Source organism: Aphelocoma coerulescens, chromosome 6 (assembly GCF_041296385.1).
Source record: "Aphelocoma coerulescens isolate FSJ_1873_10779 chromosome 6, UR_Acoe_1.0, whole genome shotgun sequence".
In the NCBI taxonomy this organism is placed as follows: Eukaryota; Metazoa; Chordata; class Aves; order Passeriformes; family Corvidae; genus Aphelocoma; species Aphelocoma coerulescens.
Genome location: NC_091020.1, coordinates 1559064 through 1577652, shown reverse-complemented (window position 1 = coordinate 1577652; position 18589 = coordinate 1559064). Strand labels below are relative to the sequence as shown.

The 18589-nt window shown below is 46.5% G+C and overlaps 1 protein-coding gene across 1 annotated transcript in view; it reads right to left on the bottom strand.

Annotated features, from left to right (window-relative positions):
• PCDH15 (protocadherin related 15) overlaps nucleotides 1-18589 on the bottom strand; it is a 314817-nt gene that overhangs the window by 131092 nt on the left and 165136 nt on the right. Inside the window, exons 12-15 of the mRNA XM_069018835.1 lie at nucleotides 16252-16386; nucleotides 15196-15345; nucleotides 5431-5624; nucleotides 1145-1277 (exon numbers count right to left, since the gene is read on the bottom strand). Coding sequence (XP_068874936.1) covers nucleotides 1145-1277; nucleotides 5431-5624; nucleotides 15196-15345; nucleotides 16252-16386 — 612 coding nt within the window. The remainder of the gene's footprint in view (nucleotides 1-1144; nucleotides 1278-5430; nucleotides 5625-15195; nucleotides 15346-16251; nucleotides 16387-18589) is intronic.

Below are 18589 nucleotides of genomic sequence, written 5' to 3'. Positions count from 1 at the left end.
GTTAATTGGCAGCACTGCGCTAAATGAGCCATCCTCCCTCAGCACAGGTGACTGTAGCAGCTTAACCAGCTGGAATAATCCCAGTCTTTCAGCAGGAACCCATTTTAGCAGGAACCTTCCCACCCAGCTGCTTCAGTGAGTTAATTAGAGCTCCTTTATTTCACTGCTGCTGAACACAGCATTAGGTAAGTTCCTGATCCCTCAAAAAAAAAAAAGCCTCAATAAAGAGTTGCCATTTTTCTCCCTATTTTGCACAGCTGCTTTTTGGGCAGAGAACAATGCAGTAAATAAGGAACAGTAAATAAATGAGGAGAAAACAGATTTTTTAACCATTAACACAACAAGCGGAGGTCTGGTCCTGGTGCATGAGCATGAGGGAGGTTCCTGCCCTCGGAGCTGGCCAGAGGTTGTTGCATGACCCCTGATCCCAGAGCACAAGGTGCCCCTGATGCTGGGCCTGGCAGCGCTGGGATCTCTGCTCTCTCTCAGCCTGTTGTTACACACACCAAGGGGAAGAAACATCTTCAGGCATTTTTCAAAAATGACAGGCTAGGGAAGGCAAATTGCCAAAAGTCTTGCTGAAATTCCCCATGAATGAGGTGCTGAAGCTCCTCTGATCTGCTGGCAAATATATAGAGAGATTTTAACACAAGAAATCACAGGCCTGTCAAGTTTTCAGCCACTCATGGGAATTTTTTTCTAATATAATTATCACAGGATCTCAGATTCCCACAATGGTTTGGGTTGGAAGGGACTTCGAAGATCAACTCGTTCCACCCCCTGCCATGGGCAGGGACACTTTCCACTGTCCCAGGCTGCTCCAAGCCCCAGTGTCCAACCTGGCCTTGGACACTGCCAGGGATCCAGGGGCAGCCACAGCTGCTCTGGGCAGTGCCATTTGCAGCCTGTAGCACCTTTTCCCATATTAAAAAAAAAAAAAATTATAGAAATAGCCAAGTGAGCCTTTTTCTCTACCATCCACATAAAAGGGGCTGTTAATTAGAACAAAACAATTCTCAATCCCTATGAACTGCCCCCTTTCCCCCTGGATGCAAGGACTGCCTTGTGCACAGCACAGACACAGAGGGCAGGAAGGTGGAGAAGCTGTCACCAGCCTCAGGGAGTGCCAGGGAAGCCTCTGTACCTGGAGGTTTAACAGGACAGCTCCGATCCTCATGGCCTCGCTGACCTCCAGGCTGTACATCAGCTGTGGGAAGCGCGGGGGGCTCTGGTTGTTGGGAGGCAGCACCTCGATGTAAACAGTGGTGATGGAGCTCCTGCAGTGCGAGGGGGGAAAAACCAGTCAAACCCAGTGAAAACCAGTCAAACCCAGTCAGAAGCAATAAATCCACCCCACAATGGCTGCTTTACACACTGTGTTCTCAAGCTCCACCAGCCTCCCTCTGCTCCTCTAAAAGCTTCAGGACATGTTTTTCCTTCTGGATCAAAAGGAAAGCAGGCTGCCACATGAACAGGAAGAAAAGCTCAATAATTTCCCCCAAAGCAGCCCAAGGTGGTGTTCTTTCAAAAATAGAGCAGTGAGTTATCAGTGCACACTCCACAAACAAACAGCTCCCAATGCCCTCTGTGAGAGCAGCACAAATCCCGAGCTGGGAACTGCTCCTGCCACGCACAGCAGCATCCCTGCAGCATCCCTGCTGTCAGGCAGTTTGCTTCCTTTCCTTGGAAAAGAGGGAGCAGGGAATGTTGGCAGAGAGGACAATGCTGGGAGAAGAGATGCACACAACTCTGTGAGGCTGCTGCGATGCTGTGGGTCAATAATCCCCATCTCAGAGCAGTGGCAATGCAGGAGCCTACAAATCCCTGGCAAACCCTTCAGCTGCACTGAATCCCTGTCCCAAACAGACTGCAAACAGCATTCCAGGGGGAATACTGAAGGTTCTTTGGGACACTGGCACTGCAGACCTTGCTCAAACCATCCTGTAAACCCACTCGATATCCTACTGCTCCAACTTGAGAAAGGGAGCCAGGAGTCCCCCTGGAGATGGGAGATTTAAAATCTGACTTAAAGGGATCTTCCTCTTGACTCCTTGCTCCGTTATCCCATCTGCCTTCCCTCCTGGATGTCAGCACAGCATCCCCACCCCAGGACAAAGCCTTGAGAAGAGCAAGTGCTGCACTGCAGGTGTAGCTTTTCCCCTCAGAAATCCTTGGACAAAGTAGATAAATCTCAGCTTTTAGGGCTGCAGGAAAGAAACCAAAGGGATTTGTCCTGGTTTTTTTGGAGGTGGGGCAGGAAGAGGGAGACAATCGTGAATGCAAAGAGCTGCTTCTTGCAGGGCTAGCAATCTCCAGAGCTTTTTTAGAGGGTCCTACCTGGAATTACCCAACATTTGTAGTTGAAACAGCTGCTGTGAAAACTGAGAGAGCTCATTTAATATGAAAACAACACATCACTGATGAATATTTTGAATCAGCTGCCCAAAATTGTGGCTGAGCACAGTCACCACTGTGCGGTGGATGTTTCCCTCTGCCCTTTCCCAGCAGATTTTGCAGGCCTGGGTCACTGATGGGAGCTGAGCAGAGCATTGCAGCAACACCAGGGCTGACAGCAACGTGTTGGGGACTGTCACACAACCCTGGCCATGCTCCAGGATAAGGAACTGCTGTCCAGAAGGACAAATCCCAGCCCCAGGGAAGTGGGCACCTCCACACACACACTGTGACAGGATTCAGTGCCAGGACACAGGGAATGGCTTCCCAGTGCCAGAGGGCAGGGATGGATGGGATACTGGGAAGGAATTGTTCCCTGGGAGGGTGGGCAGGCCCTGGCACAGGGTGCCCAGAGCATCTGGGGCTGCCCCTGGATCCCTGGCAGTGTCCAAGGCCAGGTTGGACATTGGGGCTTGGAGCAGCCTGGGACAGTAGAAGGTGTCCCTGCCCTGGGACTGGATGGGTCCCTTCCCAACCCAAACCATTGTGGGATTCTGGGAATAGTAAACAAATTTTCTTCAAATAGATAAGGCAAAATCACAGAAGTAAAGCACAAATAGTCTGAAAACTAAAAGCACTCTAATATTAAATGGCTTTTTTTGCAATTCCAATCCATTTTTTATCAACACTTTGCATTTTTCCCCCGTGCCTTTTGTGTGGGTTATAGCCCAATTAAGGAGCTGGCAAATTCTCCTCTGGCATGGGAAGGGGAAGGAGATGAGCCAAGCACTGCAGTTGGTGTTTTCAGGTGAATACACAGCACAGCATCTGGGAACTGCAGAGAGCTCCCAAAATCACTCCAGGATGGAAAAACAGCTTCTGTGCCACACCAGCTGATTGAAAGTCAACTGCATCCCCATCACTGCTTGAATTATCTCCACATGGAATCATGCAATGGTTAGGGTCGGAAAGGACCTTAAACTCATCCAGTGCCACCCCTGCCATGGGCAGGGACACCTTCCACTGTCCCAGGCTGCTCCAAGTCCCATCCAACCTGGCCTTGGGCACTGCCAGGGATCCAGGGGCAGCCACAGCTGCTCTGGGCAATTATAAAATCCACGATGAATGGATTTCTATCCATGTGGACCAACCCATCTTGACTTGATCCAGCAGATCCCTTATCACCAAGTGACATGGCTCCCATGTCCAGGAATCTGAGGGATTGTGAAAAGCCTAAGGTCTGACCTGAAATTGTTTGATTTTACAAATGTTGTCTTTTTTTTTTCCCAAAAATAGAAATTGTTGTGCTTCAGTATAGGAATGGGCTGTGCAAGGAAGTGGTAAAATCTCCAGCCCTGCAAGGTTTCAAGAAACAACTGGATGTGGAACTTGCTGTGGTTTAGTTGATAAGGTTGAACTTGATGATCTTGGAGGCCTTTTCCAACCTTAATGATTCCATGATACCTCAATAACTTACAATAATAATTATAATTAATAATACTTAAACCCCAGATCTCAGTTTGGGCACATTTTTAAATGTCACTCCATGCAAAAACCAAAAAACACCTCCACAGAATTCCAATTTAAATTTGTGTTTACAAAGGCTGCAGAGCTACAGTTCCTGAGCCAGGTTCAGTGGCTGGGTTTTGCTTTGTGTATAAGCAAGGGGATGACTGAAATCCAGCCACTTTCCAGGTGACTTTGGTTATCCTGGCAGAGTTTTCCACTTTGTTTTTGCCACAAAGACATTTTCAGAGGAGGAAGCACAGGCTCCCCACATGCATCCTCAGAAATACATGTTTTTAGACAGCACAAAGATTTCTCCAGCACAAAAGGAGCTGATGGCAATCAGAGCTGTAGAGTGGGGCCCACACCACGGGGATCTCAGACTCTCTGAAGGGGAATTACTGATTTTTGCCCTTCACACTGAAGTACTACACAAAATAAATGAATAATTGTCCTCAATCTTCTCCTCAGCACTACCAGCAGCCTACTACCAGCTCGAGAGGGCTTATGAAGAAAACTGCCAGGAGGAAAAGGAGAGTGAAATTCAACCAGGAGACTGCTACCAGATGTGAATTTTATGAACAACTTAACAAGCTGAATGGACAGTAAGTACAAAACGTGCACAGCAGCATGAGCTGCTTTCTTGGAGACATGATAGAAGCAGCAGGTCCTGAGGAAAACCCAGTTACTGAAATCCTGCTCTTGTGCTCTCTTTCCTTCTCGCATTTCCCATTTGAAGAAGAGATTTTCACTTTACTCCTGTGGGAGATTTAAATGCTGGAGCCTCCTGTTCCTCCCTGTCATGCTCTTTGGACAAGGAGGTTTTCACATTATCAACAGCAGGCCCAGAACACAAGAGATATTTTTTGGCCAACCCCCCCACCTTCGTAAAATGACATTTTGGCACAACTGCCACATTTAGGACACAAACTCCGCAGAAACAGGTCAGCAGCGCTTGATACCTTCGCTGCTTTTCGAACACAGAGATCATTGAATGGTTGGGGTTAAAAAGGACCCTAAAGATGACATTGTTCTACCCCCTGCCTAAACCCCAAATTTGCAGCCTGCTCTTCTGTATCAGCTGGGGTAAAACAGAGACAATTGTGCCCTTAGGAATTTTGGTCTTAGTGGGGACACTGCACACCCTGCACCTGGAGAGGGTCTCCAGCTCAGCAACCCCATTCTTTGGGCTTCTTTTTGCATTTTCTGAATAAAAAGCATCTCCCTTGTCACTTGCTTTCTTCTTTCCATCCCCTCACCTCAATGAACGAATGGACACGCCCAGAGACAGTACAACTGGGAACTTTTAACAACAGACCATGGCAAGCAAATGAAATCCTGAAAACCCAGTGCTGCAAGGGAAACATCATCAAGGACCACAAAGGGCAAGAATTCTGCTGTGCCACTTTTCCAGAGCGGAGTCATGGAATTTTATCCCAGTGCCGTTTACAGACATGGGGATGTGGTCCAGGTATTCCTGCTGATCTGCTGGAATGACGAGGTTCGTTAGCAGGTGCATTAATTAATTACCTTCTCTGTGCTGGAGGGGCACTGTCAGATGCTCTGACCGTGAGGGCGTAGGAGCGCCCCACCTCCAGCACCACTCCCGGGGCGATGGTGATGAGGCCTGTGCGGTCATTGATGGTGAAGTGTCCCTGATCCCCAGCCAGGATTTCGTACACAATCCGGCCGTTGGCTCCCTCGTCCGCATCCACAGCCGTCAGCTGCAAGGCAAAACCACAGCGTCAGCAGGGGGACGCTTCCACAGCCCCTGCGAGGGGGGATGGGGCACTCGAACACCTGGAACGTACACGGGGATTTCTGAGCACCACACAGCAAAGACACAGCTAAAATGAAGGGCAATGGGTGTAAAAACATCATGAAGCAGAGAAAAACTGCCTGCTAAAGAGTGCAAGCCAATTGTTTTAAGGTACAAATTAAGAAACCTAACTAAGACTGAGCTTATTCTTTGTGGGTTGGAATTTAAAAGACTCCCTATAAAGGCAGAAGGGAGAAGAAGATACTTTTTGTGCAGCAACAGCAATGAGAGGATTGTATTTATTTATTTCAACTTTTGCAGGTGACAGCCTTGGTAGTGCCAGGAAGTCTCACATCCAGGCCTGGCATTCCAAGCCCTCCTTGTGCAGAGCTGGAGAGCAATGTTTGTGTTAATGTGCCCCTACTGCTATGGCAGACAAGTGGAAGGGAAACAGCAGCATGGATATAACACTTGGAGTCATGGAATCATTCAGGTTGGAAAAGCCCTCTAAGATCACTAAGTCCAACTGTTAACCCAGCACTTCCAAGGCCACCATTAACCCACATTCTCAAGTGCCACATTGTCTTTAAATCCCTTAGAGAAAAATCTAAATCCTGGTATTAGACCCAAATTCTAATGGTGAACGTTATGAAATGAGGGGGTTCTTCTCTTCCCCCTGGGAAAGGCAGTGGGTTTATGCCACAATCAAACACACACTCGGCCAGGAATTAGAACCCACGGAATATATTTGCTTTTAGTGAATCATGGAACAGAATCCCAGAGTGGTTTGGGTTGGAAGGGACCTTAAAGCTCATCCCATTGCACCCCCTGCCATGGACATGGACATCTTACACTATGCCAGGCTGCTCCAAGCCCCGTCCAGACTGGCCTTGTTGTCTCTTCCTCCTTTAGGAGTTATCTAACTGATACACAGGTTCCTGAACTGGCTTTTCATGATGCAGGACAACATTCCCTCAAACAGCACAAGGAATGACATAAAGTGGGCTGGGCAGCACTGGAACATCCAGGAGGCCACAGCATCCGGCTGTGCATCCAGATGCCAACAGCTGGAAGTGGAAAAGACAGGGAACGATGGCACCACGGGCTCCTCTGCTGCTCCCAGCAGTGGGAGGTGGGGAATGGGAAAGGGCACCAGCAGGGGTGACAGCAGAGCTTTCCTGCAATGTCCAAAGCAATCCCAGCTTTAGGAAGGATTCCCTGCAGGGATCCTCAAGTGAGGATGAAAAAGAAGAGACGCAGCTTCTTCAAAGGTCTCTGCCGTGGCTGTCCTGACGCAAACACTCCTGCCCTGGGGCAGCAGGGATGGAGGATGGCAGTGTGGGATGTCAGCAGCGACGGAAAACCTTGGCACCGACTGCGAGGCCAGGGCAGGATCAACAACCACTCCCTGAGCCAAGGCCACCCAAACAGAGGCCTCAGCTTCTGGCCCTGGGCCGCTCTTGTCACCCCGTGACACCCAGAGTCAGGGACAGGAACTCACTGATGGCCCTGCCCCACTATGATAGAAAATCATCTATCGGCCAGAGCAGCATCACATCAACTTCAGCACTCAGAGCACTGTGAAAACTGCCCAAAAAGCACCCAAAACTGCCAAACCATTGCCCAAAACTGCCAAAAAACCACCCAAAACTGCCAAATCACCGCCCAAAACTGCCAAATCACCATCCAAAACTGCCAAAAAACCACCCAAAACTGACAAACCATCGCCCAAAACTGCCAAACCAGCACCCAAACTTCCCAGAGCACCACGCAAAGTTGTCAAACCAGCACCCAGAGCACCACCCAAAGCTGCCAAATAACCACCCAAAGGTGCCAAACCACCGCCCAAAGCTGCCAAAGCACCACCTACTACTGCCAACCACCACCAGGAACTGTCACACCACCTCTGCCCAAGGATGGCTGCAGAAGTGGAAGAGCAGAAACCAAAGCTTGTCACCAAAACAAGAATGAAGCCCAAGGGGAGGATGTGAATTACAGAATCCTGGAATGGTTTGGGTTGGAAGGGACTTTAAAGCTCATCCAGTTCCATGGGCAGGGACACCTTCCATAGACCAGGCTGCTCAGAGGCCCATCCAACCTGGCCTTGGACACTTCCAGGGAAAAACTCAGGGTTCTAATTGCTCTCCAAGATAATCTTGGTCCTTTATGCACAGAGGCTCAGTGAAATACAAGATTTCATGTAGAAAGTCATAAATATTCTCCAAACCAAGAACTAAGCCCACAACAGCTTTAAAAACAAATCTTAATTCATCTCCTATGGCATTTTGGGATACATTGTATAATGAACATGGGATAAATCCTTGAAATGCCCCAAAAATCATGGAACAGAGGTCATCTCCTCTTAGAAATTTAAAAAACAAATTAATATTTGTGTGGGGTTTTTTTTTTTACCTACCTCATTCTGTATTTTCTTTTGGAATTCTGAAGAAACCCACCTATGAAAACTGAAATTTAATCACTCATTCTGTATCTTCTCTACATACCTGGGTGTGTTAATTAACCCTGCAGAGAATAATTATCCACCCAAGTGACAGAGCTGTAAAAACCTTGTCTGCTGAAATTCAAAAGTAACACACACACAAAAGATAAATAAAGACTTTATGCAAAATAAGAGGCCCTAAGGATTTAATGACAGGACTTGGAACCAGGCCAGTTTTTACTGTGACGACATGAAAAAAGGAAAATTAATTGACTACACAAGCACAGAGATTAAGCAGGTTAATTAAACCTACAAATATGGAATGCTTGGAAAGATAAGTGATTTGAAAAACATTTTGGGGGCAAAACCAGGAATCAAACCTGGGATTAAACAGAATTAAAGTTTAACTGCTGCCATAAGATTTGATTCCAAGAATCCCATCTCCAGCTGTCTCAGCCTGATAGAGCTCCATAGTTAACAAGATTTGAGAAGCATGGGCTAAAATACACATGGAGAAGAACAAATCATGGTTTTCTTTTAGTCTCCTAAAAAACTTTGCATCCAGCAGGATCAGTTCCATTGCATCAACACTTAGTGTCCTGAAAGTCTGGCAAAAGAGGTGTGGATTCTGCTGCAGCAAAAAGTGGTTTCCTGGAAGGAAAAAGGAGATTTAGAAGTGGTTTAGTTGGGGGAAAAAGGAGATTTAGGAGAGGTTTTCTCGGGAGGAAAAGGAGATTTAGATGTAGTTTTCTTGGGAGGAAAAGGAGATTTAGGAGTGGTTTAGTTGGGGGAAAAGGAGATTTAGGAGCGGTTTTCTTGGGAGGAAAAGGGAGAGGAGATTTAGAAGTGGTTTTCTTGGGAGGAGAAGGAGATTTAGGAGTGGCTTTCTTAATGAAAAGGAGATTTAGGAGTGGTTTTCTGAGGAAAAGGGAGATTTAGAAGTGGTTTAGTTGGGGGAAAAAGGAGATTGAGAAGTGGTTTTCTTGGGAGGAAAAAGAGATTTAGGAGTGGTTTAGTTGGGAGGAAAAGGAGATTTAGGAGGGGTTTTCTGGAGGAAAAGGAGAAGGATGGCCTTAAGCTTACAAAGACACATCTTGGTCATGCTATAAACCCTGCTCAGACTCACTTCATAACTGGACAAACTGGGCTTCAATGTTTGACTTGGAACCTTTTCACAGCAACCTTTGTGGTCACCTGGCCCTGGACAGATGAAAGTGATGACCAACCTTCCCAGCAGCCTCCAACAGATTCAGCGTGATGGAAAAATTCCAGGATTGTTATGGAGATATTCCTGAACTTGAGCCAACCCCACATAATGATCTCTGAGTAGGTTAAAATACTTTCTCATTACCTCATCAGACATTTCATCAAGTCTCAATCCATTATTTTTCCTTGAGTCTGCAGGGACATGGAGCAATCCAAACACAGCCCAGTTTTGTTTTCTCTCTCTGCTAATCAGGTTTGCTTTGGAGATGGAAGTTAATTACCTGACAGGCTGAAGGCAAAGAGTAGCAAATAAACACGTAAATAAAACATGAAGTGGGGTTTGGAGATGACTTTTATGAGGATTTATGTAGGAAAAGGTTCCCGAGTGCTCAGGCACTGAACAGGTCACAGCCCCAAGGCTGCTCAAGGAGTGTTTGCACAACGCTCCCAGGGATGCCCAGGGTGGGATTGTTGGGGTGTCTGGGCAGGGCCAGGAGTTGGATCCATGATCCTTGGGGGTCCCTTCCAGCTGCAGATATTCCATGATTTTAAGATTCCCTCTAAACTGGCCTGCTGTTCTATGGCACAATGAAGGTTTAAAAGCTTTAAACCAAGCACTTGTGCCAAGCTGGGGCAGGACCTCTAAAAATGAACTTGCACAGGTGCTATCAGACAGAATTGTTCCAGTGGGGAACAGGGCACTGATCCCCGGCGTATTTTATTCTCCATTTCAATCAGGGAGTTATTTAATTGCCCTTGGAAGAGAGCCCCTGAATGTGGGTCGTGCCACTGCATCAGGAAATCAGTGAGAAATTAAGATACAGGGATAAATTGAGATAGGTTATTTTGGTGAGTAAGAAGAGCAAAATGGGGATTGTTCAGCCTGGGGAAGAAAAGCTCCAGGGTGACCTCACTGTGACCTTCCAGGACCTGAAGGAGCTACAGGAAACATGGAGAGAAACTCTTTACAAGGGATGGAGGGACAGGACACAGGGAATGGATTCCCAGTGCCAGGGGGCAGGGATGGATGGGATATTGGGAAGGAATTGTTCCCTGGGAGGGTGGGCAGGCCCTGGCACAGGGTGCCCAGAGCAGCTGTGGCTGCCCCTGGATCCCTGGCAGTGTCCAAGGCCAGGCTGGACACTGGGGCTTGGAGCAGCCTGGGACAGTGGAAGGTGTCCCTGCCCATGGCAGGGGTGGCACTGGATGGGCTTTAATGTCCCTCCAACCTAAACCATTCCATGATTCCACGAATTACATTTAAGGCCAGTCCACAAGTTTTCCTGCAAAGACAAAATACAAAAAAAATCTCCTCATGGGCCAAGATTTAGGCGAATAATATTTTTTGTCACCCTCTGTCCCTTCCCAGCTCTCTCATCTTCCTGCTCAATATTCCCTGCTCCCTGCATCCTGAACAGAAAAGTGAGAAGTGTCTAAAGAAGAAAAATGGATTTAAATGATTGAGACGAAATTTTGTTGCACCCCAGCTACAAACTCCACTGATGGATGTGTGACTCGTTTCAAGATCTGAGTCACAGCAGTGGAAAATGGGGCAGCAAAAATATAATGACATAAAAAAGATGGAATTAAGTACTTTACTGGGTTTACAATTAATAAGCTTTTTAGTGACAGCTATTATGTAACTGTTTTAAAGGACAGATTTCTCAATTGAGAAACTCCCGGGGAGGACGATAAAATACCTACGGAAGGAGAAGGAGAACCCAGATGAGAAACTCTCAGGCTGAAAGGAACAAAATATACAGACTTTGAAACTTAACACTCCTCAACCAAGGCCTGAGACGATTTCACAACTACTGAGAGGAGACAACTGAAATAAAACCTGTTTTTCTCACTTCTCTGAAAGGTAACAGGGAAAGAAAGGAGATTCTTTGGTCTAACCATCCAGGCAGAAAGGAAAAAATGGGGGGAAAATTGAATTCTGCTTGTAATTAATATATTTTCCTGTTCTTTGTAGCTATTTTCCAGCAGAACCTAAGAAATTTTGAATTTCCTTTATTTTAGAAGAGTGTACCAGACTGCAAACACAAGTAACTTAAGAACTTGGGGCTTTTTTCAGGAGTAAAATCAAAACAATGTCCCACAAAATGGGGCAGCAAGAAAGCACAAACTGGGGTTATTTGTATGTGTTAATTGCACATTTTCATGCAATTGAACTCTGGAAAAAAAAATCTAAGAAATATAAGAATATGACCCTAAGGATAATAAAAGCCAAGAGGCTGAAAATCAGTCTGACTATTATAAATGGTTATTAGACTGTCCAGACTCTCTGAGGTCAGTGCTTTTTTTCTAAGCTGCTTTCTCTGATCACACAAAGTGGTTTTATGAACTGCTTTTGCTCTGGGAACTGTCAAGAGCTGAGCATCCTCTCCCAGCAGAGGATCCCAAAGGATCCCACCCCAGGAGGGAGGGTAGGGTACAAGGTGAGTTTGCTCCTCATGCAGAGAACAAGATAAGCGGCCCCAAAATCGCCATGCCAGGGTTCAAAAAATGGGACAGAAACATCAGTTTGGCTTTTGAGAAAGTTGTTAGAAAGCCTTTATATGCATAAAGTCTTTATATATATATATGTAAAAAGAAATAGAAATAAAACGGGTATTTTAGGTCTAAAGGTTGAGCAACCTCCCGAACAGTGCAGCAGCCCAAAATCCTTATCACGGAATGGTTTGTGCTGGAAAGGACCTCAAAGCTCATCCAATTCCAATCTTCTGCCATGGGCAGGGACACCTCCCACTGTCCCAGGCTGCTCCAAGCCCCAATGTCCAGCCTGGCCTTGGACACTGCCAGGGATCCAGGGGCAGCCCCAGCTGCTCTGGGCACCCTGTGCCAGGGCCTGCCCACCCTGCCAGGGAGCAATTCCTTCCCAATATCCCATCCATCCCTGCCCTCTGGCACTGGGAAGCCATTCCCTGTGTCCTGTTCCTCCATCCCTTGTAAAGAGTCTCTCTCCATGTTTCCTGTAGCTCCTTCAGGCACTGCAAGGCCCCGATGAGGTCACCCCAGAGCTTCTCCTCTCCAGGCTCAACAATCTCAGCTCTCCCAGCCTTTCCTCCCAGCAGAGCTGCTCCATCCCTCTGCTCATCCTGGAGCCTCCTCTGGACTCTCTCCAACAGCTCCAAAACCTTCCTGTGCTGGTCCCTCTTTATTTCTGGTGTCATCACCAGTCCACTGAAATCCTACGACCTGACCCTTAGCTTTTTTTTTTAAGCCAGGTCATTGATAAGTTCAGATCATCTGGCAATGTGGGATGAGTTGAAAAACAACCTCTCTGCCAAATCAGCCAGGATTTTCTACCTTTCCCCTCTGGCCAGATTATAAACTCAGAAAAGCTGGAAGCAGCCATGTGCTAACTGTGCAGACAGAAACACGGATTTGGGAAAACCTCACTCTCAGAATTTTAATTTTTCAGCAGAGATGAGCTAAAGGCCCAATTTCCCCATTATTCCTTTCCCAAATAACCTGCTCTGGCGCAGTTTTCCCAAGAAATGTGTCCTCCTGCTCTTTGAATGCCTCCAGGCAAGGAACACGTTAGCAACTGCAACACCAGGACATGTTTGAGAGCTGGAGAGCAGCACATTCCCTCCGAGCACAGAAACACTTCAGCAGCTTCAGACAAGCCCAGGAGCTGCTCTGCATCCCAGGAATCTAACACATCTCAGGCAGCTCAGAGCATCCTCAAGGCCAACTCAGAGTAGAAAACGTTCTTTTTAACCAGAAGAAATCTCATTTAGCAACATTTTCTGCCTCACGCTCTCTGGCTCCTCCAGGACAACAGGATTTGGAGTCTTGTTTTCACACAGGCTTGAAGGAATTTAATTGTGCTTCAAGCTTTTCTCTTTCCTCCAAATCTTGCTGGAAATGCCCCTGTGGCTCTCCCATGGGATGGTTTTTAAGCACCTGTAGCCCAAATTGACAAGGGGACAAAATAACACGAAGGAAGAGCTGAAGATGCAAAGGCACAAGCACAGCTCAGGAGGGGACAGGAGGGGCACTGAGCCTTTTCCTCATCACTGCTACCCTCAAATTAATTCCTGATTATGGTTCAGAAAATGGCATTTTATCCTTAAGTCAGCGGATTAATTTGATTTTCCCAATATTCCCACTGCCTTCAACCCCTCTGGAATGCCACCAATGGCATCTTGTCTTCTCATTCATCTGGATTGGCAGCACTCAGAGCAGGGCTGAGATCTTGGAAGAATTGCCCAAAAAAAGCCTTTTTCCATTAATTTCAATGCCACAAGGATTGACCTCCAGTCCTGCACTAAAACATAAATCAGTGCTGGCAAAATGCTTCTCTCTGGGTCCATGTTCAACCCATTTCCATTGCTCATTTGCTCTACAAACAAACTTGTACAAACCAGCAGGTTTTCTGGAGTGGGAAAACATCCCCTTCCTGCCTCTTCTCCTAAAATGTTTTATCTCAATGTCCCGCTAATAAAGGAGAATTTTTTCTTTTCTTTTGAGATTTTTCAGCTGAGAATCACAGAATCACAGAATCACCAGGTTGGAAGAGACCTCCAAGATCACCGAGTCCAACCCTATGCATGCCCTAACACCCATGCCCATGCCCTAACACCACCTCAACTAAACCATGGCACCAAGTGCCACATCCAATCTTTTTTTAGACACATCCAGGGATGGTGACTCCACCACCTCCCCAGGCAGACGATTCCAGAACTTTATCACTCTTTCAGTAAAAAACCTTTCCCTGACATCCAACCTAAACTTCCCCTGGCACAGCTTAGGCTGTGTCCTCTTGTTCTGTCAGTTGCTGCCTGGAGAAAGAGCCCGACCCCCACCTGGCTACAACCTCCTTTCAGGCAGTTGTAGAGAGTGACAAGGTCTCCCCTGAGCCTCCTTTTCTCCAGGCTAAACAGCCCCAGCTCCCTCAGTTGTTCCTCACAGGGCTTGTGTTCCAGGCCCTTCACCAGCCCTCTTGCCCTCCTCTGGACGCGTTCAGGCGTCTCCATGTCCTTCCTGAACCGAGGGGCCCAGAACTGGACACAGCACTCAAGGTGTGGCCTCACCAGTGCTGAGTACAGGGGAAGAGTGACTTCCCTGGTCCTGCTGGCCACACTGTTCCTGATCCAGGCCAGGTGCCGTTGGCCTTCTGGGCCACCTGGGCACACTGCTGGCTCATGTTCAGTCGGCTGTCGACCAGCACCCCCAGGTCCCTTTCTGCCTGGGCACTGTTCAGCCACTCTGTCCCCAGCCTGTAGCACTGCAGGGGTTGTTGTAGCCAAAGTGCAGGACTCGGCACTTGGACTTGTTAAACTTCATCCTGTTGGACTCTGCCCATCCATCCAACCATTCCAGGTCTCTTTGCAGAGCCCTCCTACCTTCCAGCAGATCGACACATGCTCCCAGCTTGGTGTCATCTGCAAATTTACCAAAGGTAGACTCAGTACCCTCATCTGTGTCATCAGTAAAATATTGAACAGAACTGGCCCCAGCACAGACCCCTGAGGGACACCACCCGTGACTGGCCCCCAACTGGGTGCAGCACCGTTCACCACCCCTCTCTGGGCCCGGCCATGCAGCCAGTTCCCGACCCAGAGAAGAGTGCTCCTGTCCAAGCCGTGGGCTGCCAGCTTTTCCAGGAGTATGCTCTGGGAGACAGTGTCAAAGGCCTTGCTGAAGCCCAAACAGACAACATAAGAAGTTTTTGTGTAAGCTCAGAGGAAGCAGCTGAGCTGCAGCTCTACAGATAAGACAGGCCTGACATTTAGTCTCAGCAATTTTTAAATAGATATTTAATTAATGAAGTGGATGCAGATACACAAACTTAATTTCTAGCTGGTTTCAGTGCATTTCCAATTTAGATGAACAAAGCCATGTGAGTTAACAGAGGTAATAAAAGCCCTGAAATTACCTTAATAACGCCTTCCCCAGGCCTCATATCCGTATAGATCTTGACATTGTAGGAAATGTTGGAGAAGGTTGGGGTATTATCATTGGCATCGATCACCAGGATGTTGACAGTCACTGGGACACTCTCCTGGACTCCATCAGAAGCTGTCATCTTGAGAGGGACAAAAAAAGCAGGACAGGAATGTGTTTTAATGGTCTGTTCTCATGCAATTCCAAGAGAAATACAGTTCCAATAGGAGAAAACACAGCCTGACAACCCAAAATCAGGATTCACCAGAGCTTGAGCCTGCACGTGCAAGACTCAGGGAAAAAGCAAAGCCAACCCATCCAAACCTTTCCATTGTAAAAGTGAGAAGGAATAACTTGGAATTTCCCAGGGACAGGGCTGGGATAGGAGCTGTTGAGTCCATGGAGTCTCACCTGGGCATCACCACACGCAGGAGCTCTGTTAAACCTCCTGGACAACATTTGGAAGTGGGAATTACAGAGCTGGGGGCTATTTTTATTCTACAGAGGAGATGTGAGCTCTCCTTTCCAATGGCAAACGGACAGAAAATACGGAGGCACGGACTGGGAACCCCTGCAGACGGACTGGGTTTGCCCACAGCCCACTTCCAAATCATTGCAGGGCTGTTAAGGGGTTCACTCACAGCCTGAGGGAATATTAAACCCATTTCAGCAATTTTTTCCTCTTTTTTTTCTTTAACACTGCTGGCTGTGCTGTCAGCCTAATTCTTTTTATTTGGGATAGAAATAAAGCAAAAAGCTCAAGACAAGGCTCATGTTTCAGGGATGAGGGGAAAAAAGGCAACGAGAAAAGCAAGGCCAGGAATAAAAAGGAGGACGCAGATCCTGGATGGGATGAGGAGCAGAGGCCAATCCTGAGGCCATGATGGTGCTGGTAGGGGCATCTAAAATGCTGCTCTTAACCCACTCATCCTTCACTGCTCTCCTTCTTCTGGGCCATTTTACAACTTCCAAGGATGCTGGAATTGATCCTTTCCCACCACTTGCTCTGAACAGTGCCTGGAGGGTTTTCCAAGGGCATGGAACTCACAGAGAAGGTGTAGAGCTGCTGGACCTCCCTGTCCACGGGCTGCAGTAGGGTGAGGTAGCGGGTGATGCCACTCTGAGTCACAGTGAAAAACGTGGTGTAGTCGTTCAGGAAGAGATGCAGCTGCGGGTCCTTGGTCTTTCAACAATATCAAATGAAATAAAGAGCATTTATTATAAACTCAGAGGTACATTAAGTCTCCAATTACTCGCTACAGGTGCTCCTTTTAGTTGAAACCTAAATAAGCACAAATGCTATGACTACAAATCTACAAAACTGTAAAGAAAAAAGGTAAAAAACCTCACTGCTGGCCTAAAAATCTAATCTTCTTGATGAAAAACATATTAAAAAACCACTAGAGTAAGAAAATCCAATTGTAAACAAATACCTGTATTGGTTTTAAATAAGTGCCTTTTCCCCCCCCCTATTACACGGTAATTTTTAAGCCAGACACAACTTAATATAAGAAACCAGATTCAAGCATTTCTCTTCATATTAAAACCCAAACAAAGCTGAACTTGATTAACAGAGCAATAAAACAGCTGGGTTGGTGCAATGAGCAATGAGAATGACGGGTGGTGAATGCCACACAAAACAGAGGCAGCTCAGGGCGTCTTTTTAGGTCTCGGAAAGAATCCAAATGTATTGATGCAGAATTAGGAACCTCTCAGGTGATGGGGGGAAACATCCCAAATGCACTGAAAAGTAACATTTTAAGGTAAAGAGAGGGGAAAAAGGCATTGTAAATTTACTCATGGCTTCCTGAGGACTTGGGTCACTCCTGATGTCCAGCTCTTTTGAGGTGTTTTTAACTGATCAGACTTTACAAAAATCTTCAAACAAACCACATCACCTTTTGTTGCCCAGAGTATTCCAACAATTTTCTGTGTCCTTGTGCATAATCTGGTTAATTTAACCTGCTCTCATTCGTGAGTTAGAGAGTTTATTTGTGTTGTGAGGGGAATGCAAATTCCAGGAAAATGCAAAAGGCTGGGAGACAAGTCCTATAAAAACTGCTTTAAATTGCTCCCAGGAATGTGGAGATGAGGAACCAGAGGAGTGGTACCAGGAATGACAGAAAATCCAAGATTTTACCAGCTCCTTCCCAACGTCATTCCACAAATCCCAGCCCTACAGAGGAGGACATGAGGAGAACCAGCTGAATTGCAGAAACAAACCCAAAAGGAGAAAGGCTGAATTCAGCAAATAATCCCCAAAGGAGCATTACTTCTCTGAACACTTTCTGAATCCAAAGCTCTTCTGGAAGGTTCACTCCATCAGTGCCATTCCTGGAGGATTAAAACCCTTGGGAGCACAGGACAGGTCCCCAACCCCCAGCCAACCCTGACATGCACTAGGACAAACAGAAACTGCTTTTACTGAGCCCAAATAAAGCCCCAAAAGCAAAGATTCCGCTATTTTAATGAGAAACCATTCCAGGAAGCCATGAAAAAGAATTTTCCAAGTGTTCCACACGAGTGGTTCCTCAGTGCCTAAAGCTTTGCTGCAAACTGCAGCTCCCAGGAAAATGAAAATTCATTTACAGCCAGCAATGCAAACAGCAACCTCTTCATTCCAGGAAGACTTAGGGAAGGTAATTGCCCATAATTGTTCACTTTGTAGACATTATAAAGTCAGTTAAGAATTTAATTTACAAAAGCCCCAGTTAATTTTGCAGTTCTTGCTTTCATGTCCTTTTGAACACTAATAAACAGCACTTTTTTCCTAATTTATTCCTGAGAAAAACCAATGATGGAGATTTCAAACCCTCCTGGAGTAATGTGTCCTATTCCTTTGCTATCCTTGTCTTAGAAATGTTCTCCTAGTGTGGAATAGAAACTGCCTTTACAGCAATCAATGCCTATTTTAGCACCTCTCAGGCATGTCAGAGCCACAGAGCAATTTATTCCCTTCGTCTGGAAAAGCACTGTTATGCTTGGACATTACTAGCAGGGATATTTGACATTATTAACAGGGATCCTGGACATTATTATCCCATTTTTTTGCTGCCTGAAAAGTCAGCTTGACTTAACTGAACATTTCATGTGAGAGAAAACAACCCCAGCTACACTGCCAACACAATTTCCAATAATTTAATTTTTTAAATTATTTTATTTTGGGGCCTGGAGTTCAGCATTGTGATTTCTGGTGGCATTACTGGGTCTCTGGTAAATTGTTTAGCATGGAATTTTAAGTAGAAAATGATCACAGTCCACACAAAAGGGTTCACATGCAACCTGCAAGGAGCATTTCAAGCACACAGTTCAAACCTGAGGTACTTCTTAATTTTAAAAAGCACTTTTGTGATACTCAGGATGCCTTTGAAGACTTGTGATTATTT